Here is a 21074-nt window from a genome sequence, read left to right as displayed (position 1 = left end):
AATAGCGTTTTTGAATCATTTAACATCTTATTTACACGTGACTATTTGTGAAGAGAGAGGATTAGCCATGTCCACAATTAAATTCACTCTCTTGTTTTTTAAAACTAAAAACTGTATTTGTGTGTGCCTATATTTACATTTGTATAAAGCAGAGTAAGGATTCAAGAAAAAAAATATTATCCCAAATAAGCAAAACCACTCCTCATAGTCCTTTAAATTCCCCCATTGCCCGTAGGCTAATAGTCAATGTTCAGCATCTGTAATATTGAATACAAGGCCTTTTACAAGCCAGCCTGGCTACGATCAAAGCTTTCCTCCTCATCTCTCCTATAATCCAACTTTATTTAAATAATTGCTATTCTGCAAACATGCCATGTCCTACTAAGCCTTATGCTGTTCTCTCTATGTATTTTACTGGTAAAGCCTATTTTTGAAAGAGTGTATTTCTTGATTTGAGAGACAGAGAGACATTGACTTTTTGTTCCACTTATTTATGCTTCTTGTATGTGCTCTGACTGGAAATTGAACCCACAACCTCAACATATAGGAACAACACTCTAACCAACTGAGCTACCTGGCCAAGGCAAGCCCATTTTATTTTTGTATATTTATTTTTTATTGTTGACATTATTGCATACATTCCCCATATTCCTCCTGTTTTCCCACCTCTACCCAGCCCCCACCCATCCTCCCCTGGCCTTTACCACACTGTTTTCTGTGTCCATGGGCTATGCACATATGTTCCTTGGCTAATCCCTTCACCTTGTTTTAGCTAGTCTACTCCTCTGAGATCTGTCAGTCTGTTCCCTGTAGTAATGCCCCATCCATATCATTTCATAGGCTAGTGTCTGGCCCAAGACAAAGTAAATTGCTGCTTTATTTTTGTTCCCTAACACTTCTAGAACCACTATTATATTGCTTACCTGTTTTATACAATCATTGGCTTATATTTTTGTCTTCCTAACTAGATTAACTTTCTTAATGAAGTTAATAATAGACACATCCTATACTTTCTTTAGTTTTGTGTCGCCTATAGAGCCAAGCTGTGCCAGTCACATAAGGAACACTCAAGAAGTGTCTCTAGATGTCCAATAGACACATGAAAAGATGCCCGGCATCACTAATTGTCAGAGAAATGAAAATTAAAGCCACAATGAAAGGCCACCTCACTCATCTCAGAATGACTGTCATCAACCAATCAAGAAATGATGGTAGATGAGGGGGTGGGGAAAGGGAACCCTTGTGCACTGTTGGTGAGAATGCAGACTGGTACAGCCACTGCAGAAAGTAGTATGGAGGTTCCTCAAAAAAATTAAAAATGGAACTGCCTTATAACCCAGTGATTCCACGTCTGGGAATATATCCAAAGAAACCCAAAACACTAGTTTGAAAGAATATGTGGCACTATGTTCACTGTAGTATTATTTACAATGCCAAGATATGGAAGCAACCTAAGTGCCCATCAAGAGATGACTGAATAAAGAAGAAGTGGTACAATGGAATATTACTTGGTCATAAAAATAAGTGAAGTCTTACAATTTGTGACAGCATAGATGGACCTAGAGGGCAATATGCTCAGTGAAATAAGTCAGTTAGAGAAAGACAAATACCATTTGATTTCATTTTTATGTGGAATCTAAAGAGCAGAATAAATGAACAAAATTTAAGCACACTCATAGACACAAAGCACGGACTGGTGGTTTCTAAAGTATAGAGTGGTTGGGGGACTGGGTGAAAGAAGAGAAGGGACTAAGAAGTATAAATTGGTAATTACAAAATAGTCATGGGGATGTAAAGTAAAGCCTAGGAAATATAGGCTATAATATTGCAATAACTATGTATGCCAGGTGGGTACAGGAAATATTGGGGGGAACACTTTATAAAGTATATGATTGTCTAGCCTCTGTGCTATAAAACTGAAACCAATACAAAATAATATTGAAAACAAACTGTAATTAAAAATTAAAATTTAAAAAAGAAAAGTCTGTTAAAGTTAATAGGATTCAAGACACTTTTGTACAATAGATCATTTCCCTCCCCGGGCTTCTTCCCATCTAACCTGAATGCACTTCAAACTGGCATTTAGGGCAATTTGATTACAGAGCAAAATTCTCCCCAATGGGCAGGACATTTTAACCAGTCTTGCCCATTTTTTTCTCTTGCAGTATCATTGGCGTGTCTTTAAAATGCAGTCTAATTCCACATACAGGGCAGTCCCTCTGCTTTTATCAACCTCCCACAGCCTGTGAAGCCCTCAGTGCGCCTCTGGCCTTGCCACAAAGATGAGGTTCACATTCCCTCTCATGGCCATTGGCCTGGAGGTTGCCATGATTGTTTTGTTTGGATTACTTGTTCAGTACGAAACGGATCACACCATTCAACAGCAGTCCAACAGCACCAAGTCAACAGATGCGGGCCGTTTCATTGAGTTATATCCTCGTGAGTAGGCAATCTACTTCTTATATATTTTATGTTCTTTAGGTTCTCAGAATGTGAAATTTTGAATAATATAACTACTGGAGCTTCACATTGGAGCTTTTTATAGAATTATGTGCTAGTTATGAGTATAAGGATATTATAAATTTATACTATGGCATCTGATGTCCATAATTAATGTGTTTGAATAGAATATGTGTTTATTAAGATATCAGAACAAGAAGCCAAAAGTTAAAATAATTGATTAATCTTTTTTGTTGCCTACCTGCTACTAAATGACGTTATTTTTTTTCCTTGAATTATTCATTAGTTCTCCAAGGTATAAAAATATTACTTCCTACAATTAAAAAACAAACAAACAACCAAATGTACAAACCTAACTTTGGAGTAGAAAGAGAGTAGAAACATAATGTAATATTTAGAAGAGAAGCCAGGCTTTCATGTGGGGGTCCTAAGATAATAAGGAGTATTTAGGGAGATAGAGGATATAAGTAGAGTTTTAATCAAAAAGAATGTGCTCATGGTTTTGTAATATTCTGAAAGGAAGATAGTTTATTCCTTTGCGATGAGAATTTTAAGCAGCTAATATTATAAAAGTAAAATCCTTCCCTAGGAATTGTGACAGAGGAAAGAAGGACTTTAATTTCAAGTTTAGGAGAGCAAGCGATAAAATAGTTAATATAACAGTAGTTACTAACTACCATACATGCACCGATTGCCTGTGATGAAGCAGGCATGTTTGTTACCTCATTAGCCATAGAGAGAGGTGGTAATATATTTCTGTTATATAGATTGTTTATTTTTATATGAGGCTCAAATAGTTTTAAAAAGTTAAAATTATTTAAAATGGTAGCAATACCTATTATATATTTATAACAAATGTGTAAGCTGTTAAAAAACAATTTGACATTCATTTCTTACTCCTATATATTTTGAGGGAGTTTGTAAAGTGGAGAGTATTTGCATGTAGATAGGATCTAGAGCTAAATGACTCAGCCGAAATACATGACTGCAAGTTGAATTAGAACTATTAAGTCAGACAGTCAGACTCCAAGTCTAGTTCTCTTTACACTACTTAGATGTCCAAGAAGGTTCTTAATTAAATAATTTTATAATTTTCAAGCTAGAAAAAACCGAACAGAACAGAATGCTGTTCAACTCTATATGCTTTTGTATATTTCATTTATTCATATAATAAGTATTCTTGTTCTATACAAAGCTTGTGCTACAGCAAACTTATTCAAAGAAAACAAATATGATCTCTTGAAGATTCTACTGTCTGGTCCACATGTAAATAAAACACTGTAACACAACATAAGAAATAAAATGCAAAAATGTGATGTAAGATGAGTGTTATTGAAATAAAATTATCTTAAGAGCTTTGTAATTTGCATAATTCAAGCTGAATTCTCTCTCTAAGTTCCAGCTTCAAATTTCCTAAGTAAAACTTCAATTCAGAACTTGAGGGAAAGAAAAAGCCAGAGAGAAGAATTTCTAAACATAGTCATTTTTGTTAATTGCATATCAATTCTATTACCCTTATATTCTGCTTGCAAAAAAAAAGTAAAAATAAAAATCCATTCATTTCATGATTAATTAACAAAATATTTATTAAGCTTCCAATTCTTATAAAGCAATCTTCAGGGCCCTAGACTCTAGGCAGTGAATAAAACAAAACAGAAAAAAGCAGACAAAATCCATGCCCTTATGAAGTTTACATTCCAGTGAGGGAGACAGACTATAAACATACAAGCATGTATGTATATACATCTTAATATTTTTATTTATAGAAATAACTATATTTAACTTAATTATGTACACACACGTAAACTCACATTTAGATGGCAATGAAATGCTGCAGCAATAAATGACTATTTATTGTCATTGTGTCACTGTGACCTTTTCCCCACCTATAAGGGTATTCAGGCCAGGACATGGATAGGGGGTAGGGGAAGGGAAGGAGACTTCAATCAAAAGAAGTCCCTGCAAGCCCAGAAGGGCATTAAACAGAACACAGAGTGAAATTTCACATGCAAGGCAGTCTTCATTCATTCAAAATGCTGTCCATAACCCAGTCTATACACAATTTTAAAATCTCTGTTCCAGGAGGTGGCTCTCAAGACCTAAGATTGTGGCTAATACTAATCTTCCAGGTCAGCTTTATTATCCCTGGTTAAAACATTTTGTAGAGTAACCCTAGAAAGTGCATGATTATGATTATACATGTACATTTTTTCCTATATTTCAAACAGTTGATTTGTAGAAAATCTATAAAATAGCATAAGTCATTGGAAGGAAGATTATTAAATATTCACTTATTAAAAGGCAATGTTGAAGTCTACAGATTTTTGCGGTGCCTTCCCTATACCATTCACTATGCCAAGTGCAGGAATTCAAGCTTAGAGAAGGCTCAGTCTCTGCCTAAGAAGCTCACAGTGTGTTACAACAGTTCTCAGTCATAGTCTGGTGAAAGTTATTAGTTTTTCATAAATAATTAGGATATTAAATTACAATTGCAAATACCAGACTTTCTCCTGAGACTTTTTTTTCATAGATAAGCCGCCTTATGATTTTGACCCTCAGACTTACATCGCTTTTTTTCTGAAAGAGTGAGCCACTCTGAAACTGGCAGTGCTTGCTCAGTGGCCTATTTACATAAATGATAAGTGAGCACATGGAGTAACAAAACAGATAAATATATAAACAAATGACATAAAATAAGAGGGACATGCACAATATCACAGCTGTGCCTGATAACACTGTGTAGACGAGGATCTGGTTGGCCAGGTAAAGAAGGGTTGGAGGAGGGTTGGAGAGGACATTCTAGGCAGCAGGCAAACATAGGAAATAGAGGAAAAGAAGTATTCTGTTTCCGTTTGCTTGGCTGTCAGTGCTGGTAGAGGTGAATTGGAATAATCAGTTGATTTTAAGATGTCATAGTGTCTAGGCTTGCAAGATATCCTATTGCAAAATAAACATGTAAGCAAAATAAAGCAGAAATATCAGACATTGCCAAATTTATTCTGGAGGCTAAAATTGCCCCCTATTGAGAATATCTGATGTAGACAAATCTTGGCAGTCCTTAAAAATCTCTCAAAAGACTTCACAAAACTTCAAACCACTAAAGAAATCCACTTTTTGTCTACAAAGAAGATTATTCCTTTAATGGAAGTCTTGCACCACAAAACTAAACCTGTGGTCCTATCCCTAGTCCCCATCCACACATTCTTAGAGCAGAAGTAAAGATAGTACACAATCCTCATTGTTTATAAACTTTTAATCCGTATATTTTATACAGAACCATTACCTGTCAAGAGCTTTCACAATTTTGTAAACAATCTTTAGCAACTTATAACAGATGAGGTTCTTAAGCCCCTAAGTAGCAGAAAGCACTAACAAGAATTAAATCAGAGGGGAAAGAAACATTGGAGCACAGTTAATCCAGGAAATTCCTCCCTCCATAGAAAAGATCTCATTTTCCTTCAAAGGGGGATGGGGACAGAATATGAAGAATTATTACTATCAATGTGAGCCATTACAAAATTATACAAAACATTGTGGGATTTTTTTGTTTTTGTTTTTGTTTTTTGCATTAGTGGGTTGCTGACTGCTTTAAAATTGGTAGATTACAAAAGAAACAAAAGTACTCTAACAAAAAAAGAATGTTCAGAAAAATCATATAATTAAAAAAATATTGAAGTCAGTAGAACTGGGTCCTTATTTTTATTGTTTCTGTAGCTGTAAACAAATTGCGGAGCTGAAAGAGACTTTGGACTTCATGTGATCCAAACCTTCCTTTAAAAAGGAAAAACTGTCCAAGAAAGGTTTAGTAAAACGATAGCTAGATAGTAAGTTATGCATATCCTCTAAATTCTACTCTTAGTTTATGATTCATTGTGTGTATTACATATTTACATGTACAGATTAAATGGTAGAAAAAACAACTTGTAAAGAAAGATAAGCATATATGATCACTTATAAATAAAAAAAACAAACAGGTTGATGTTAGTTGACTGTAGAGCATTCTGCTCTGGAACATCCCTCAAAGCTGCTGACCAGGGTCAATTTCCAGAAATCTGTTGTTTCCTTTCTCACCGTCCTCATACTGTCTCTCTAGGGAGAAGGCTTCAAGGAACAATGGAGTAGCTAAAAGGTGCTGAATGGATTGGGTAGAAAGAGTGAATGCCTCTAGCGTGTGCCTGAGTCATGAAAGATTGGCCTGGTTTTCTCATTCTCTTTATATTTACATTTGCTGCACTCATAGAAAAATGTTACACCGGCTGAAAGACCACCAAATGACCCTGGTGACTTAATCTATGACGTCTATTCTGTTATTTGTCATAGAGTAATACTTAACATTAAAGTTCCAGGCTTCCAAGGGGCCATTTTCAAGTGCTGGGAATCTTTGGAAAGCCAGGCTCTTCATCCACGTCTGAGTGTGACCAATGCTACATATTTTTTTATCGGGTTTAACTTGCAAAATTTTAAAGAGATCTGGTATGCAAATTGTGTCAGGGAGAAAGTCAGGAAAGTTCTTCAGGGGGTGGGGTGAAACCCACAGGAAAGATACTACTGGTTGGGTTTCTCAAGAAACAAATTCTAAGACAGATATTAGCTTGAAAGACTTTATTAGGGCATGCCTTGAGGGTCCCCACTGGTAGCAGAAGGGTTTGGGCAGAGAGAGATGACTTCAGCTGACCACATAGACAATTCTGAGGCTTGGATTACCTAACAGCAGGTGGTCCTTTCCTGGGGCGAGGGGATGCTCATGTGAATCAGTCCTTGGACAGAGGCTACCTTAGGGAATGGCTGTGACATTGACAAGACAAGAGCATTTCCCAAGAGAATTGAGAGCTTATCGCTGCCATCTAGTAGCACTCTATAGCCAAGAGAAAATAAAGGAATAAATCCTTCAGATCCAAAGGAGAAGGGGTTTGGGCAGTACATAAGAGCCTCTCCCAAAGGAGACAAACCTGAGAGGCATCAGTTCCCACCCTAAACTCTCTGTCACCTAAACCAGATGGTAGAAAAGAGGTAGAGAGATCAAAGGGGTAGTGGCATGTCTCTGAGTACCTGGGAGGTCAAAGCTGCGCCTTGGTTATCTTATACCCCTACAGTGCTCAATTCATGGAGGAATTGCTGGTACCAGGCCTGAATTCAAATTTTGACTCCACCTTTTGGATAAATTAATTAGATTTTAACATCAGTTTCCTCTGAGACATATCTTCTAGGCATGTCCTCCCTCATGCCTATTTGCACTTAAACATCTCATTGCCGTGGTCAATATTAATTCAACATTTACATGTTTTAATATTTTTATCTCTGGTTTTATCAATATACCTGTTACCAGTTTTGTCTCAATTTGTTTTGTGTATCTATTAAGTTGAGCTAAGAAATTGCCTATATTTGAACCATTTTCATTGGTAATTTCAATGCAAAAATATCAGTTTCATATGGTTCTGTCAGATATATGTCTCACCAGCTAAGCTGTAAGTTTCTTGAGGGAATGGCTTGTGATTTCCACAATCTCCCATTTGGTAATGCATTTTATTTATACACTGAATTACTGGTACTCACTCCTGCAGAGGGTTATCCCACTCAGAATCACTCTGTGAAATAGGATTTTTCAGTATTGCAGATGAGAACACTGAAGCACACAGAAAATAAATGACTGGCCCAAGGTCATACAATCATGTGATACAATAAGGGGACCTGAGCTCATGTCTCCAGATGCCAAGTTAAGTATTTGCTCCCCAAAAGAATACAGCCTTCCTTATGTTGGTTTAGAAATTACTAACAAAGACATTGTCCCATTTGACTTGAATAACGATTTGGTAAGATTTCTAGGACTGGTAGTATTATTGGTACACGTTTGATTAATGGAGACTATAGCTCATTCATTCAGTCATTATTGCCTCTTTTATTATATGCAGGCTTTTATGCCTAATTCTGCTGAGCAATGGATGAACATGTCCTAATCTCTTCGATAAGGAAACTCACTACCTAGTACAAAAGAAGGATGCCTCATAGACTATTACAATGTGATGCATGCTAAATAAATGCCAATTCAATGTGACAGATGCTAAATCTAAGGTATATACAGAAAGCTGTGTGAAAGACAAGAGGAAATATTAATTTTCCCTGAAATATTGGGAAAGTCTATAAGAGGGTGTGAAGTTTGAACTGCGCTTTGTAAAGATTTCCTCAAGTGGAAAGTAAAAGCCAACTCTTCAGGGAGAGGATGAAAGACACGCTGGTATGATAGTACATAGTATTCCAAGCAAAAGTTCAAATATTGAATAACTTGCCCACAGTCTCGTGGCAGGTTAGTAGCCTGGCTGGCATTGGAATGCAACCTCTGGATGCCCAGTCAAGGCTATCCCTTTGCAGTGTCCTTTGCAAAGGCTATATCCATTAATAAGTGAGATATATTATGATACAGCACTCTCTTAGTGCTCCCTAAATGCAGAGATTTTTCCCCTTTGCTCTTTTACAGTATTCCAAGACGTGCATGTTATGATATTTGTTGGGTTTGGCTTCTTGATGACCTTCCTGAAGAAATATGGCTTCAGCAGTGTGGGGATCAACCTGTTGATTGCTGCTCTGGGCCTCCAATGGGGCACCCTTGTACAGGGGATCCTGCACAGCCATGGACAGAAAATTCACGTGGGAATCAAAAGGTGGGGATCCCTCACTTTTCAATCATTGTTATTTTTGGAGCAATTGTTTCTCTCTTTAATCTCTTGTCAGTCAAGACAAGCTGGCAAGCTGAACTACCTGACAAATTGTCTCCTTTAAGCAATAGCAGATTTCTGGGATCCAAGGATGCAAAATACCTTGCTCTGCTGAGCTGGATCATACCTGAATATCTATGTGTCAGGTATTCAGGCCTGACGTAAAGGGCATAAGAACTCCCCTTGCATAAAATTATTATTCTTTCCATCTCAGCTACAAATATATCATTAGTCATTTTTTAAGATTATTTTTGAAATGTGAGCACTCTAGAAAATGTCATTTATCAGACCAACAAAAATAAATTAAAACCCCAAATAAGATAACAAACAGGTAGGTTTGTTAGGAAATGTTAGAGCAACTAAAGAGCATATAATGAATGGAGGGGTAAGAAAGTGGGAGAGGACAAAAACAGCCTGGAAGAAGTGACCGATGGGGACTGGCAGTGATAAGGGTCTTGCCCTCTGTGTAAAGTGAGACTATGATTTATTACAAGTCACAGTTTTATTTTGGGTTTGCATTTTATTTAATGTATTATTTCTTTTACTCTCAGCATGATAAATGCAGACTTCAGTACAGCCACAGTTCTGATTTCTTTTGGAGCTGTCTTAGGAAAAATAAGTCCAGTCCAAATGCTGATAATGACAATCATAGAAATTGCTGTCTTTGCTGGCAATGAACATCTGGTTGCTGAGGTGTTTAAGGTAAGTGTTAGAGTACTTATACTTATCTAACTATGGACATCAGTGGTGGTCACCACACAGAATGGAAGCCCTCTATATAGGGACAAATGCAGCAAGAGTGATACCACAGCAGATAGTAATAATAGTCCTCATTTATTTGAGTACCTACTGTAAACCAGGAGGTTCATAAACATTTTTCATCATCACAATAATTTTGAAAGCTAGGTGTTATTTTTATTACTATTTATACCCTCCCTAAATAAATAAACATATAAATAAATAAATAAAAACTCCGATGACTATAGATGCTAAATGACTTGCTAGAATCTGAATTGAAACCAGATTTTTCTAATTCCAAAGCTCTTTTTATTGTATTATACTTCTTATCAATGATCAATTGCTTTTTCTTTTCAACTAGTAGGTGAATAGCCTTTCCCAAGGCTTTTGTTAAAGCTTAAGTCAAATTTTTTTTAACTGTGAAAATCTCATTGAGTACCCCAAGAATTATAAATAGAATATACTTAGACACCCTCCAATATGTTGTGTATGCTTCTATTGAACATTTAATCAAACAGCAATTATTCTGAAAACTTTCTAGGTGTCATATGTTGGTGATTCAGTGACAAACAAAATAGTTAAGGTCCCTAACATTATAAAATTCACAATCTAGTGGAGGAGACAGACATCAAACAAATAATCATACATTTTCCCACCCACCCATAGGCATATGCATGTATGTGAGTGCACACACACAAATATTACTATAAATTAAAATATATACTGTAAAAAATAAGTAGAGGGGGTTATGAGAGAATGTAATTGAAATTAGACTATGAAAACCAGGTAGGACTTTCTGAAGAAATGACAGTTAAGCTGGACCTGAAAGGTTCATAGTTTATTGAGTATGAAAATCTTAAATAAATTCACAAAGCTGTATAATTTTTCTACCTTGATAAGGACAGAGGAATGCCTTGGGTTTCGCACTCTGAACACTTTCCCTCTAGAGGCAAGAAGTATAGATAATTGTGTCAAATCTACACTGCATCCCAAAGAGGGACCTAAAATACATTTCTTCAAATAAATCTTGGACCTCAAGCTGATTTTCATGTCATCATATAGCAGAGTGATAAAATACGGGAAAAACAAAGGCTTTTTGAAGCTTCACGTATTTGCAATTAAGTGAGCTTTGCCTGCAGTGTCAAGTAAATGCAAACATCATCTTTGTTTTGTATCAAGCACAAGAACAGTATTTCACAGAGAATCTCCCTAACCTGGAGACACAATCCAAAATGTATTGAGTGCCCACTAAGGACCTAGCACTTTACAAACATGGTTTCATTTATGCTAGCTGGATAACATTTTCCCATTTTACAGAACTTGAGGTTCAGAGAAGTATAGTAATTTGTCTAAAGTCACATCACAAGGAAATACCTGGCCTAAGATTAAAAATCAGTTCTGTGTATCTATCTTGTTTTATCCCCCTTTGTCTGACGCATTCTTTCTCTCCTGATCTACTTTTTTTAATTGCTAAACCAATAAAGCAGTCCTTTCATTGACTTTCTTCCTGTACTGAGATTCAGTTTCACCTGGTTTACATGTATGTTTTGCCCCATCAGGCCTCTGACATTGGAGCATCAATGACAATTCATGCCTTCGGGGCTTACTTTGGCTTGGCTGTAGCAGGCATCCTGTATCGACCAGGCCTGAGAAGGGGACATGCCAACGAGGAGTCTGTGTACCACTCAGATTTGTTTGCAATGATTGGTGAGTAGGGATAAAACTGATTCTTGTCTGTTTGGTCAGGCACAAGTGAAGGTTAACTCCAACACAGCAGTCACAATCTTCAAGGAACAACCTCTGAATACTGCTGGGTTGGCCAATAAGTTTGTTTAGTTTTTAAGTAAAAATAAAAGACATTTTTCATTTTCACCAATAACTTTATTGAACAACATATTCACCATTTTGTTCCTCTACCTTCTGTCATCTTTCAGACAACTTCATATTTCCATCTTCCCAAAACTGTTCATCTTTTGGAGCAAAGAACTATTCCTGGTACCTTTTGCAATTTTCCAGGGAATCAAAATTTTTTCCATTAAGAGAATTTTGTAAAGATCAAAATAAATGGAAATCCAAAGGTGCAATGTCTGCTGAATATGGCAGATAAATCAGAATTTCCCAGCCAAGCTGTAGTAGTTTTTGCCTGGTCACCAAAAAAATATGTGGTCTTGCATTATCCTGATGGAAGTTTTTGTGTTTTCTGTTGACTAATTCCAGATGGTTTTCTTCTAGTGCTGCTTTCAGTTGGTCTAATTAGGAGCAATACTTGTTGGAATTAATTGTTTGGTTTTCCAGAAGGAGCTGGTAATAGAGGACTCCTTTCCAATCCCACTACATACACAACATCATCTTCTTTGGATGAAGACTGACCTTTGGTGTGGTTGGTGGTGGTTCGTTTCACTTGCTTCACAATCTCTTCTATTCCACATTATTGTAAAATATCCACTTTTCATCACCTGTCACTATTTGTTTTTTAAAAAAAGTAATGTTTTTGCTACATTTAAGCAGTTGGAAAGATGGTCAAGAAATTTTTTTCACTTAACTTATGTGGAACTCAAACATCAAAGCGATTAACATAATGAAACTGGTACAAATAATAATTTTCAAGATTGATTGGGATATTTTAAGTATGTCAGCTATCTCCTGCATGGTATAATATTGATTGTTCTCAATTAATGTCTTGATTTGATTGATTGCTATCAACTTCTGGTCTACTTGATTATGGAGCATTGTCCAGTGAGAAATCTCCAGCATGAAACTTTGCAAACCACTTTTGACATGTTCGATCAATCACAGCACCTTCTCCATACACCACACAAATCCGTTTTTGCATTTGTTACATTTTTACCTTTCTTGAAATAATAAAGCATAATATGCCAACAATGTTCTGTATTTTCTTCCATCTTCAATATTAAAATGGCTACACAAAAATTCACCATTTTTTATTTTTTTAAATGAACTCCGGTATGACAGCTGACACAATAAAATCTAACAAAATTGTTTTGAATGAAGTTAAAGACAACTAAGCACTACTAGAGCTGTCTTACAGGAAAAAAAGAATAAATTTTCTGGCCAACCCAATACTTTTGTTTATGCTGGCTTTTCCAGTGTCAGACAACTAAGCCTAAAAGTAGAGACATTGTCAGCACCCAAGGCAAACTGTTTCTCCAGGACTGTCCTTCATATTAAAAACTAATATCCATTTTTGTGGTTTACTGCAGGAACTCTATTCTTGTGGATGTTTTGGCCCAGCTTTAATTCGGCCATCGCTGAGGCCGGAAACAAGCAGTATATGGCCATCGTCAACACATACTTCTCCCTTGCTGCCTGCGTACTCACAGCCTATGCCTTCTCCAGCCTCGTGGAGCACAGAGGCAAGCTGGACATGGTGCGTGTGCCATAGTAACCCTTGTGGGGAAGGGGAAACTTTTTCTTCTTTCCCCTCTTAGTTCTTTTGGCTGACCTAAGAATTAAATTGCCATGAGATATAATAACAGGGGAAAATAACTAGATTTTATTATGTATGCACACTCAGGGATCTGTAAAAATATGGGACCTGAGGATGAGTGGGGCAGTTGAGGCTTATATGTCATCTTGAACTAAAGGGAAACAGGGGGTGGTGGTCTGGACTTCAAAGGGGAAGAAAGCAATTCACGTGGAGATGGAGAAGCAAATGTTTAGTAAACAAATGTCTGTTGGGACATCCTTAGCAACAGGGGCACAGAAAGGACTTTGATCAAAAGGGCCTTGCTAGGTTTCTCCCTGTCTGTCACGGCTCATTCATATATTAAAGTGTAGTTATCTGTGATCATCGTTTTCTTCCCAACAGATCTGCTATCTAAATTCTTTAGGTAGTTGGAGGGAAGGTTAAAGGTTCTTCCTGAGCCTTTTGTTTCTTAAAATAAGCCAACTTAAAATAATCAATATGCCAAAATAAAGCATATTTTGGGGTGGCAAACTGCACTCCCTTACCCCCATGGAAGTTTCACTAAACAACACTAATGTTTGCTCAGACAGGTAGCTCATTTCGGCATCCCTGCTGAGCTGCCAGAACAAATCACAACACTGCAGGCCTTGAGGAATATTTTGAAGATCACATATCCATTCCCTTCTTCATCCAATTTGTACCCTGGAAAATTAAAAAGTATTATCAAGAAACTGTCTAGAAGGGAATATAATCATGCAAAAGCCAAAGATATGAGACATTTTTATTTAATAATAAAGCTGTCTCCAAGTTCTTAGAAAATCTGAAATAGGACATGTTAAGAGTAGAAAAAAAGTGTGGAGGATGAAAGTCAATTCTACTTTCTAACTATAAATATCCCTTTCAAAGAAATAACAATTAAATGTAATGTGAGATTCTGAATAAAATTCCAAAAAAGAGCCCTGGATGGTGTGGCTTAGTGGACTGAGCACTGGCCTGCGAACAAAAGTGTTGCTGGTTCAATTTCCAGTCAGGGCACATGCCTGGGTTGCAGGCCAGGTCCCCAGCAGGGGGTGCTCAAGAGGCAACCACACATTGATGTTTCTTTACCTCCCTTCCCCTCTCTGAAAATAAATAAATAAAATATTTTTTAAAAAATTCCAAAAAAGAAGAGGAACATTAGTGGGAAAACTAGTGAACTTTTAATAAGACCTTAAAGAGCATTATATCAATGTTAATTTTCTAGTGCTATGATTATGTAAGATGTTACCATTGGGGAAACTGGGTGGAGGACTTATGGAAACTCTCTGTGGTACTTTTGCCATTTTTACATAGTCTAAAGTGATTCAAAAATAAAACAATTTTTTAAACCCCCCAAGTTCGTCCTTTGAGTTTCCTGCCTATGAGCTAGAGAAATGACAGTGAAGGAGTTGTCCTCAGAGCAGCCACTCTTTTCTCCTAACCTGAGGGAGGACAGGAACACTGTCATTTTATCAGGCATAGCTAGGGACATTTCAACTCTTAAAAAATTGATTCATGAAGGAAAATTTTTTAAAAAATGAAAAGGAATAAAACATGCGTACAACTCAGTGGTTCTCTTTTAAAAGTGTTGATGGCTTTACCTCCTCAGCCAGAACAGCCAGAATACGATTTTTCTGAGGAATTCTGGTAAACGCAAATTGGTGACTCTCTCCCAGCCTCAAATATTCTCAGTATAGTGACACTTGTGCAAGCTGGCATCTTTCATGTGTAATGTGTGCATTTCAACGTCTCTATATTCCCACAAATGCGTTCCCAAACAGCATCAACAGGAAAAACACTGCCAGAAACGTTGATCTGCACACTCCCACCCCTCCACTACAGGTTCTTTTATTGTCTCATATCCTTCCCCACACTGGTCTCACTACCTAATCACTCATATACTACCAAGAAATCTTGGCAAGAAAGAGAGCATCTCTCAACTGCTCAGAAGAAAGTCTTTCAACATTTAAAAAGGACACCCTTTTTGAAAAGGATTAGTAGTCCTCTCAAATAAAGAACGTGCCATGGGGTCCATTAATCCCGGATTCTTTCAGTCCTTCTGAACTCTGCCTGTTCAGCACATTTCACTCTGTTTCTGTGTTCCATACAGGTCCACATTCAGAATGCAACCCTTGCTGGAGGAGTTGCCGTGGGCACTTGTGCGGACATGACGATTCACCCATTCATTGCGATGATCATTGGGAGCGTTGCAGCCATGGTCTCTGTGCTTGGGTTTAAGTTTCTGACTGTAAGTATGGCAGATGCTGAGTCACTCTTCAAAGTGCAGCATCATCTTCTCACATCCCAGCAGAAGAGGAAAGCTATGAAAATTCCTTTCATAAACACCTGTCCTTGTTTGGGAGTCATTTGTCTTCAAAAGTATGATCACATTTCAGTGTGCAATGTTTCTGCTCTTTCCTGACTTCTTTTGGGCAGCAGGAAAGTGTCTGATATCAGTTATTTATAACCTAGTATGATTGAATGTTAAGTACTACGTTCCTTTCCTCTGGGCAGTTCCATTAACGTTTTTGTTGATATTTGTTTGCTTTTTGTAATTGAAAACTCTGTGCCCTTTTAAGGGAACTTAGGATATCATCAGTAGTTAAGGAGTAGGACTTGAAATCACTTGCTTTCAAAATCATCTGCTAAAGACTGAAAAGAACAGTTTCACCACCAATGTATTGAGGTTCTTATACTTAAAGTGGTTTTAGATGTGGATGGAGAAGTGGACTGTAGATAAAATGTTTCCTGAATGATGTTTTACTTCAATTGTAGAGTCCTATATGTCTAACAAAATAATAAATCTTCCTCTTTTTTTATAATTTTAGCCACTTTTTGCTACTAAACTGAGGATCCAAGACACATGTGGGGTCCATAACCTTCATGGCTTACCCGGTGTGATAGGAGGCCTCGCAGGCATTGTAGCAGTGGCCATGGAAGCATCTGACACGTGAGTGAAAGAACAGGTTCTCCTGCCTCCCCCATGCCCATCCAATAATGTTTTCTCTCACACTGTGAATCCAGTGATGAGAGGTCTTTTTCTTTAGCGTCCAGGCCAAAGTTTATAAGTATTGTCCTTAAAGAAAAGAATAGAATTGATTGGAAGATGCATCTTAACTAATATTATTTATTTTTGTGTAAATGAACAGTGTTAAATTTTTCTACTATAGGCACCTGTGTCCTAGCAAATAGGACAATTTGATAATCACAGATTACAGTAGGCTTGCTCTTTTCTTGATCTCCACAAAATGGGGCACATAGGGCATATGTGATGAGCTGAGCAGTCATTTTCATCCACTCACACAAAGAAGAATGAGTTACCATAACATGGAAAGCAGTTGGATCCGGAGAATCAGAAAGGTTGGCATATGGCTCCAACTTTACTACTAACTAGCTATATGGCCCCTGACAAGCCATTCAACCTCTCTGGTTCTGTTTCCTCTTCTGTAAAATGAGAGACTTGTGCTATTTATTCTTTAAAATCCCTAGCAGACTTAGATTCTTCCCAAAAGGGGCATAAATGTTTATTTAAGTGGCCAGAGGAAGAATGGCTATCAATCAAATCCAGGAGAATGGAAGTGATGTCGTAAACCATCAGCTGTCACTTTTTGGCAACAAGATTGAAGCAATTTAATAGGAGTGTCATCCATGCAAAACAGGTTGGAGGGTCATAGTAAGTGAGGAAGGAAGCAAAATGCTCAATATCTAAAGCCATTTGAAAGAATGAATAAAAGGTGAATATGTGTTTGAAAATGTTTGTAGCTTGAGTTTCATAAGTTGAAAAGAATAATCTTTTCTATTTTAGCCAATTGAAATTTAACCCTATTGAGACCAGTAATGATACATATTTGAGAAACTTCCTTAATTACAGTTTCTACTGAACAGAAAGTTTGCTTCTTTCGTGTATATGGTTGATCAGTTTTTTAATTAGTTTTTAATTTTTTTTTACTCCTTTTGCAAATTTGGAAGGCAGCTCCACAAATAGTCACATTTTCTTTCAGTTTTCTCCAGCACCTAACAGGATGTTAAGACCAAACATTAGTGTTTTAATGCAAATCAAGTGTGATAAAAGCATGTGTCAATGAGCTTAGCTCCTAAGTGTTTTAGTGTATAAACACTGCAAACACACTAAGGGGTGCCTCATGATTAGGAATAGTGGAATCCTTGCACATCTTTCCTAGACCAGTTCCACAGATGCAATAAAACAAGTCTATCTGGCTTGCAGGCTGGGCCTGACTGGGCAGCCAGATTTGGGGTAGGTTTCATGGTTGAGAGTCTAGTCCTTGGGTCTAGGTTCAATAAAAACTTCTCAATTTATTCAGTGGGATTTGCAGTGGCAGGAAAGTCGTGGAAGGCCCATTCAAGTGGGTAAAATTCACACATTCCATGGACCACATAAAACACCTAATCCAAGAGCCAAGACAATCAACTCACATGTGTCCATTGAGAATACCAACATATAATTCAGTTTTCTTGGTAACCATAGGACAATGAAAAGTTAATATTCTTACAGAGATTTACCTGTGTGTGTGTGTGCATGCACGTGCAAATAATGCAGCCTAACTTTAATAGTGTTTTTAATTTTGTTTAAACAAGTGTTTTTTCAAGCCTATTTCATCATGGAACACTTTTAATTAAAAATATGTTTTAATACCTTGTTAAAGATCTTGGCAAATTCTGGTAAAATTAACAGTAAGTTTACAGCAGAAGAAGACCAAATATGTGTATATTAAATAGTAAACTTCACTAGTAATCAAAGAAATGCAAATAAAAATTACCAGTGCTTCAGTTATTATATTGATAACGATTAAAATAATAGTAATATCAAATGGTCACTAAAGTAGAGAAATGGGGATAGAGATTGTATATTTTCAATTTGGAATAGCCTTTAGTGGTTTGTTACCTTTAATGAATAATCTCATTTCTAGATAGATTACATTTTAGAGAAATTATTGGACAAGTCCACAATGTTTATAAGAGGATGTATTCACACATCATTTTTAAGAAAATAACACATTGGAAGCACCTAAATGTCTAACTTGTAGTTGGATAATTACAGTACATTTATATAGTGTAATACTCTGTAGCAACTAAAATTATGACCCAGATCTACATTTATTGACATAAAAAGACATTAAAAATTAGTACTATAACATGATTCATTGTTATAAAAGTACTTGCTTTATATTTTACATTTTATACTGATAGGATTTGAGGGAAATTAAATGTTTTCCTTTCATTTTTTAAATTAGTGGTTTCTAAAATTTGTCCAATGATCATGTGTTACTTCTATAATTTTTTATGTAACAGAAAAATTTTAAATCTTTTATATAAAGAGAAAAAATTTGAATTTTGTGCATTCTTTCCCTTTAATGATGAGGATGAAACATCAACATACTCATTTTTCCAGTTGTTTCCTTTTCTGTAATCATCTCTTCAATCTTTCAACAGCTGTTTATTGTCTGCTAAGAGTGAGGAACTCTTACATTTCTAGTGCATTTTTCACTCATGTAACATCCTTATGTGTTTCAATAGCTTATTATTACATTCTTCCATTCCCAAAATTGAGGGTTTTTTTACTCATTTCATTTTAAAGTAACTATTTCTAAGATTACATATAGCAATATACTTTAGTATTTTCAATGAGTTGTCTCTACAATATATGCTAAAATGAGCTTTTCTGACCTTACTGACTTCTGAATTTTACTATAGTTCCTTTTGGGATGGGATGAAGAGAGAGAAAAACTCATTTTTGTTTTGCATATTACTCTATCCACGGAGCCTAGAAGAGAAACTGGCATGGATGAGCGCTCAATAAATATTTGTTGAATGAATCAGATCATGTATCAAACCTGGCACCACATTTTTAGAAAATACCAAGCACTTTTTAAGGAAGATCTTTCCATCATTCTGAAGAAAAGGGTAGTTTGAGTTTAAGTGCTTATAAGAATTTTTTTACATTAAGCGTTTCAAAGAAAATAAATATATGATAAAAAAGAAAAGGTGTAACAAAAGTTTGCTGATGTATAATGCTGCACTCTGGCCTGAAGATGGAAGGCACGCCTTCAGGAGATGAGATTTGCTTGCTGCAAAAGCATGATTCTTTCTTTTCGGCTTCCTAGGAATCCTAACCCTGCCATGCAAGCAGCCGCTCTAGGTTCTTCCATTGGAACAGCAGCCGTTGGAGGGCTGATCACAGGTCAGCATAAAAATGAACACTTCCCTGTACCACATGCTCTCAGCATAACAGATTATTCATAAACATTGATTGGTAAATTTGAAAATGTGCTAAATTCTGACAATAATCATGTAGGCTCAAGGGGATGATTTTATAACATTAATTACTTTAATTGAAAGTATTTTTTAAAAAGAAAGTATTTATTTAATTACTTATGCAAGTAAGTTTTCTTTTCCAGCATCACAACATGACTTATTTTCTCCTCACCTACACAGGTTTAATTCTAAAACTTCCTATCTGGGGACAGCCATCTGACCAGAACTGCTATGATGATTCTGTCTTTTGGGAGGTACTGTGCAATGTTCTAAATAAGGATTTAAATGATGATCCCACTAGTGAAAGTTTCTCTCACCTCAAGCCTAGATGTGTGTGTGCATTTATGTGATGAAATTGGATGAAATTCCTATTTATAGAGAGACATTAAGACAATGTGTCCACACAGATAAAACCACAAGGTATGGTATTTTCCCAAGTAAATATTAGATGAAGAAAAGGCTGAGAAGTGCCCTTTCACTTCTCTGAGAGTTATTAAAAAATCTACTCATAAAACTAACAGGGATCCTAGGCATGAAATTTTATACAATATAGAAAAGTGGGCAAAAACTAGTTGAACATGGAAGGTGGAAGAAACTCAGTGAGTCCACAACAAAAAGTTCTGTGAATCACAAACCATGAGCCTCTTTCTATCCTCTGGTTTCTACCTCTTTACTCCATTGACATTTTCTCCCAAATTATTTCCTGCAAAACATGAGTGAGAGATGCTTGGGTGTGTTCAATGGGATTTTCAGGGAGGACTCCTTGGGAAAAAGGAATGTAGTCAAGGTGAGTGAAATAAATATTTTTGTTCTTTTCTTTTTTCCCCAACTTAATTTTTATACCTTATTCTTTCTATGCATTAATAATAGTTATGGAAAATGCCTTTGTTTCAATAAAATCTCTGACCAATCCAGTAAAAGAATCTATAAAGTACACTAATCTTGTTTTCTTTCAAGGTGCCTAGGTGGAGAGAACATGACAATTATTTTCATGAACATGGCGGCCAGAACCAGTTGGAACCTGAACTCTAATACAATTCCTCTGCCTCAGCTTCCTTCACCTTTACCTATAAGAGAATCAAGTTTAAATAAACAAATAGCAGCCAATGAGCATATGGACCAGAATGGAAGATCCTGAGCCTCAAATGTTCAGTGTAAAAAGGTCTTAACATAATCTGGTGCTGTCTCTTGATATTTACTGATTGTTTAGTTGAGAGAATATGACTCATAAAATAGATGGTCAAAACTCATCTTGACCAGTGGGTAGGTACAGGGTGAACATTTAATGTATATTCATGTAATTTTTCCCCATGGAGGTAGATTTACATAGAATCAACACTTTCTAATCATATCAGTTCCTTAAATGCAGTTACTGTGTCTTCAGTTCCAAAAATTATAAAACTAAAGCCAATGAAACAATGATGTTTACAAGAATCTATATGAGTTAT

The 21074-nt window shown here is 36.4% G+C and overlaps 1 protein-coding gene across 1 annotated transcript; it reads left to right on the top strand.

Annotated features, from left to right (window-relative positions):
* Nucleotides 1-2282: 2282 nt before the first annotated feature.
* Nucleotides 2283-20658, top strand: RHAG (Rh associated glycoprotein). Its single transcript, XM_054568798.1, has 10 exons — nucleotides 2283-2439; nucleotides 8933-9116; nucleotides 9722-9872; nucleotides 11468-11615; nucleotides 13130-13296; nucleotides 15464-15601; nucleotides 16182-16303; nucleotides 19476-19552; nucleotides 19807-19880; nucleotides 20584-20658. The coding sequence occupies exons 1-10, from the start codon at nucleotides 2283-2285 to the stop codon at nucleotides 20656-20658; spliced, it is 1293 nt and encodes a 430-aa protein (XP_054424773.1).
* The last annotated feature ends 416 nt before the right edge of the window (nucleotides 20659-21074 follow it).

The sequence above is a fragment of the Pteronotus mesoamericanus genome, unplaced genomic scaffold, assembly GCF_021234165.1.
Source record: "Pteronotus mesoamericanus isolate MK-2021 breed Mesoamerican mustached bat unplaced genomic scaffold, CSHL_Meso_final contig_20, whole genome shotgun sequence".
NCBI classification, from domain to species: Eukaryota; Metazoa; Chordata; class Mammalia; order Chiroptera; family Mormoopidae; genus Pteronotus; species Pteronotus mesoamericanus.
This window is presented reverse-complemented; position numbering and strand designations above follow the sequence as displayed.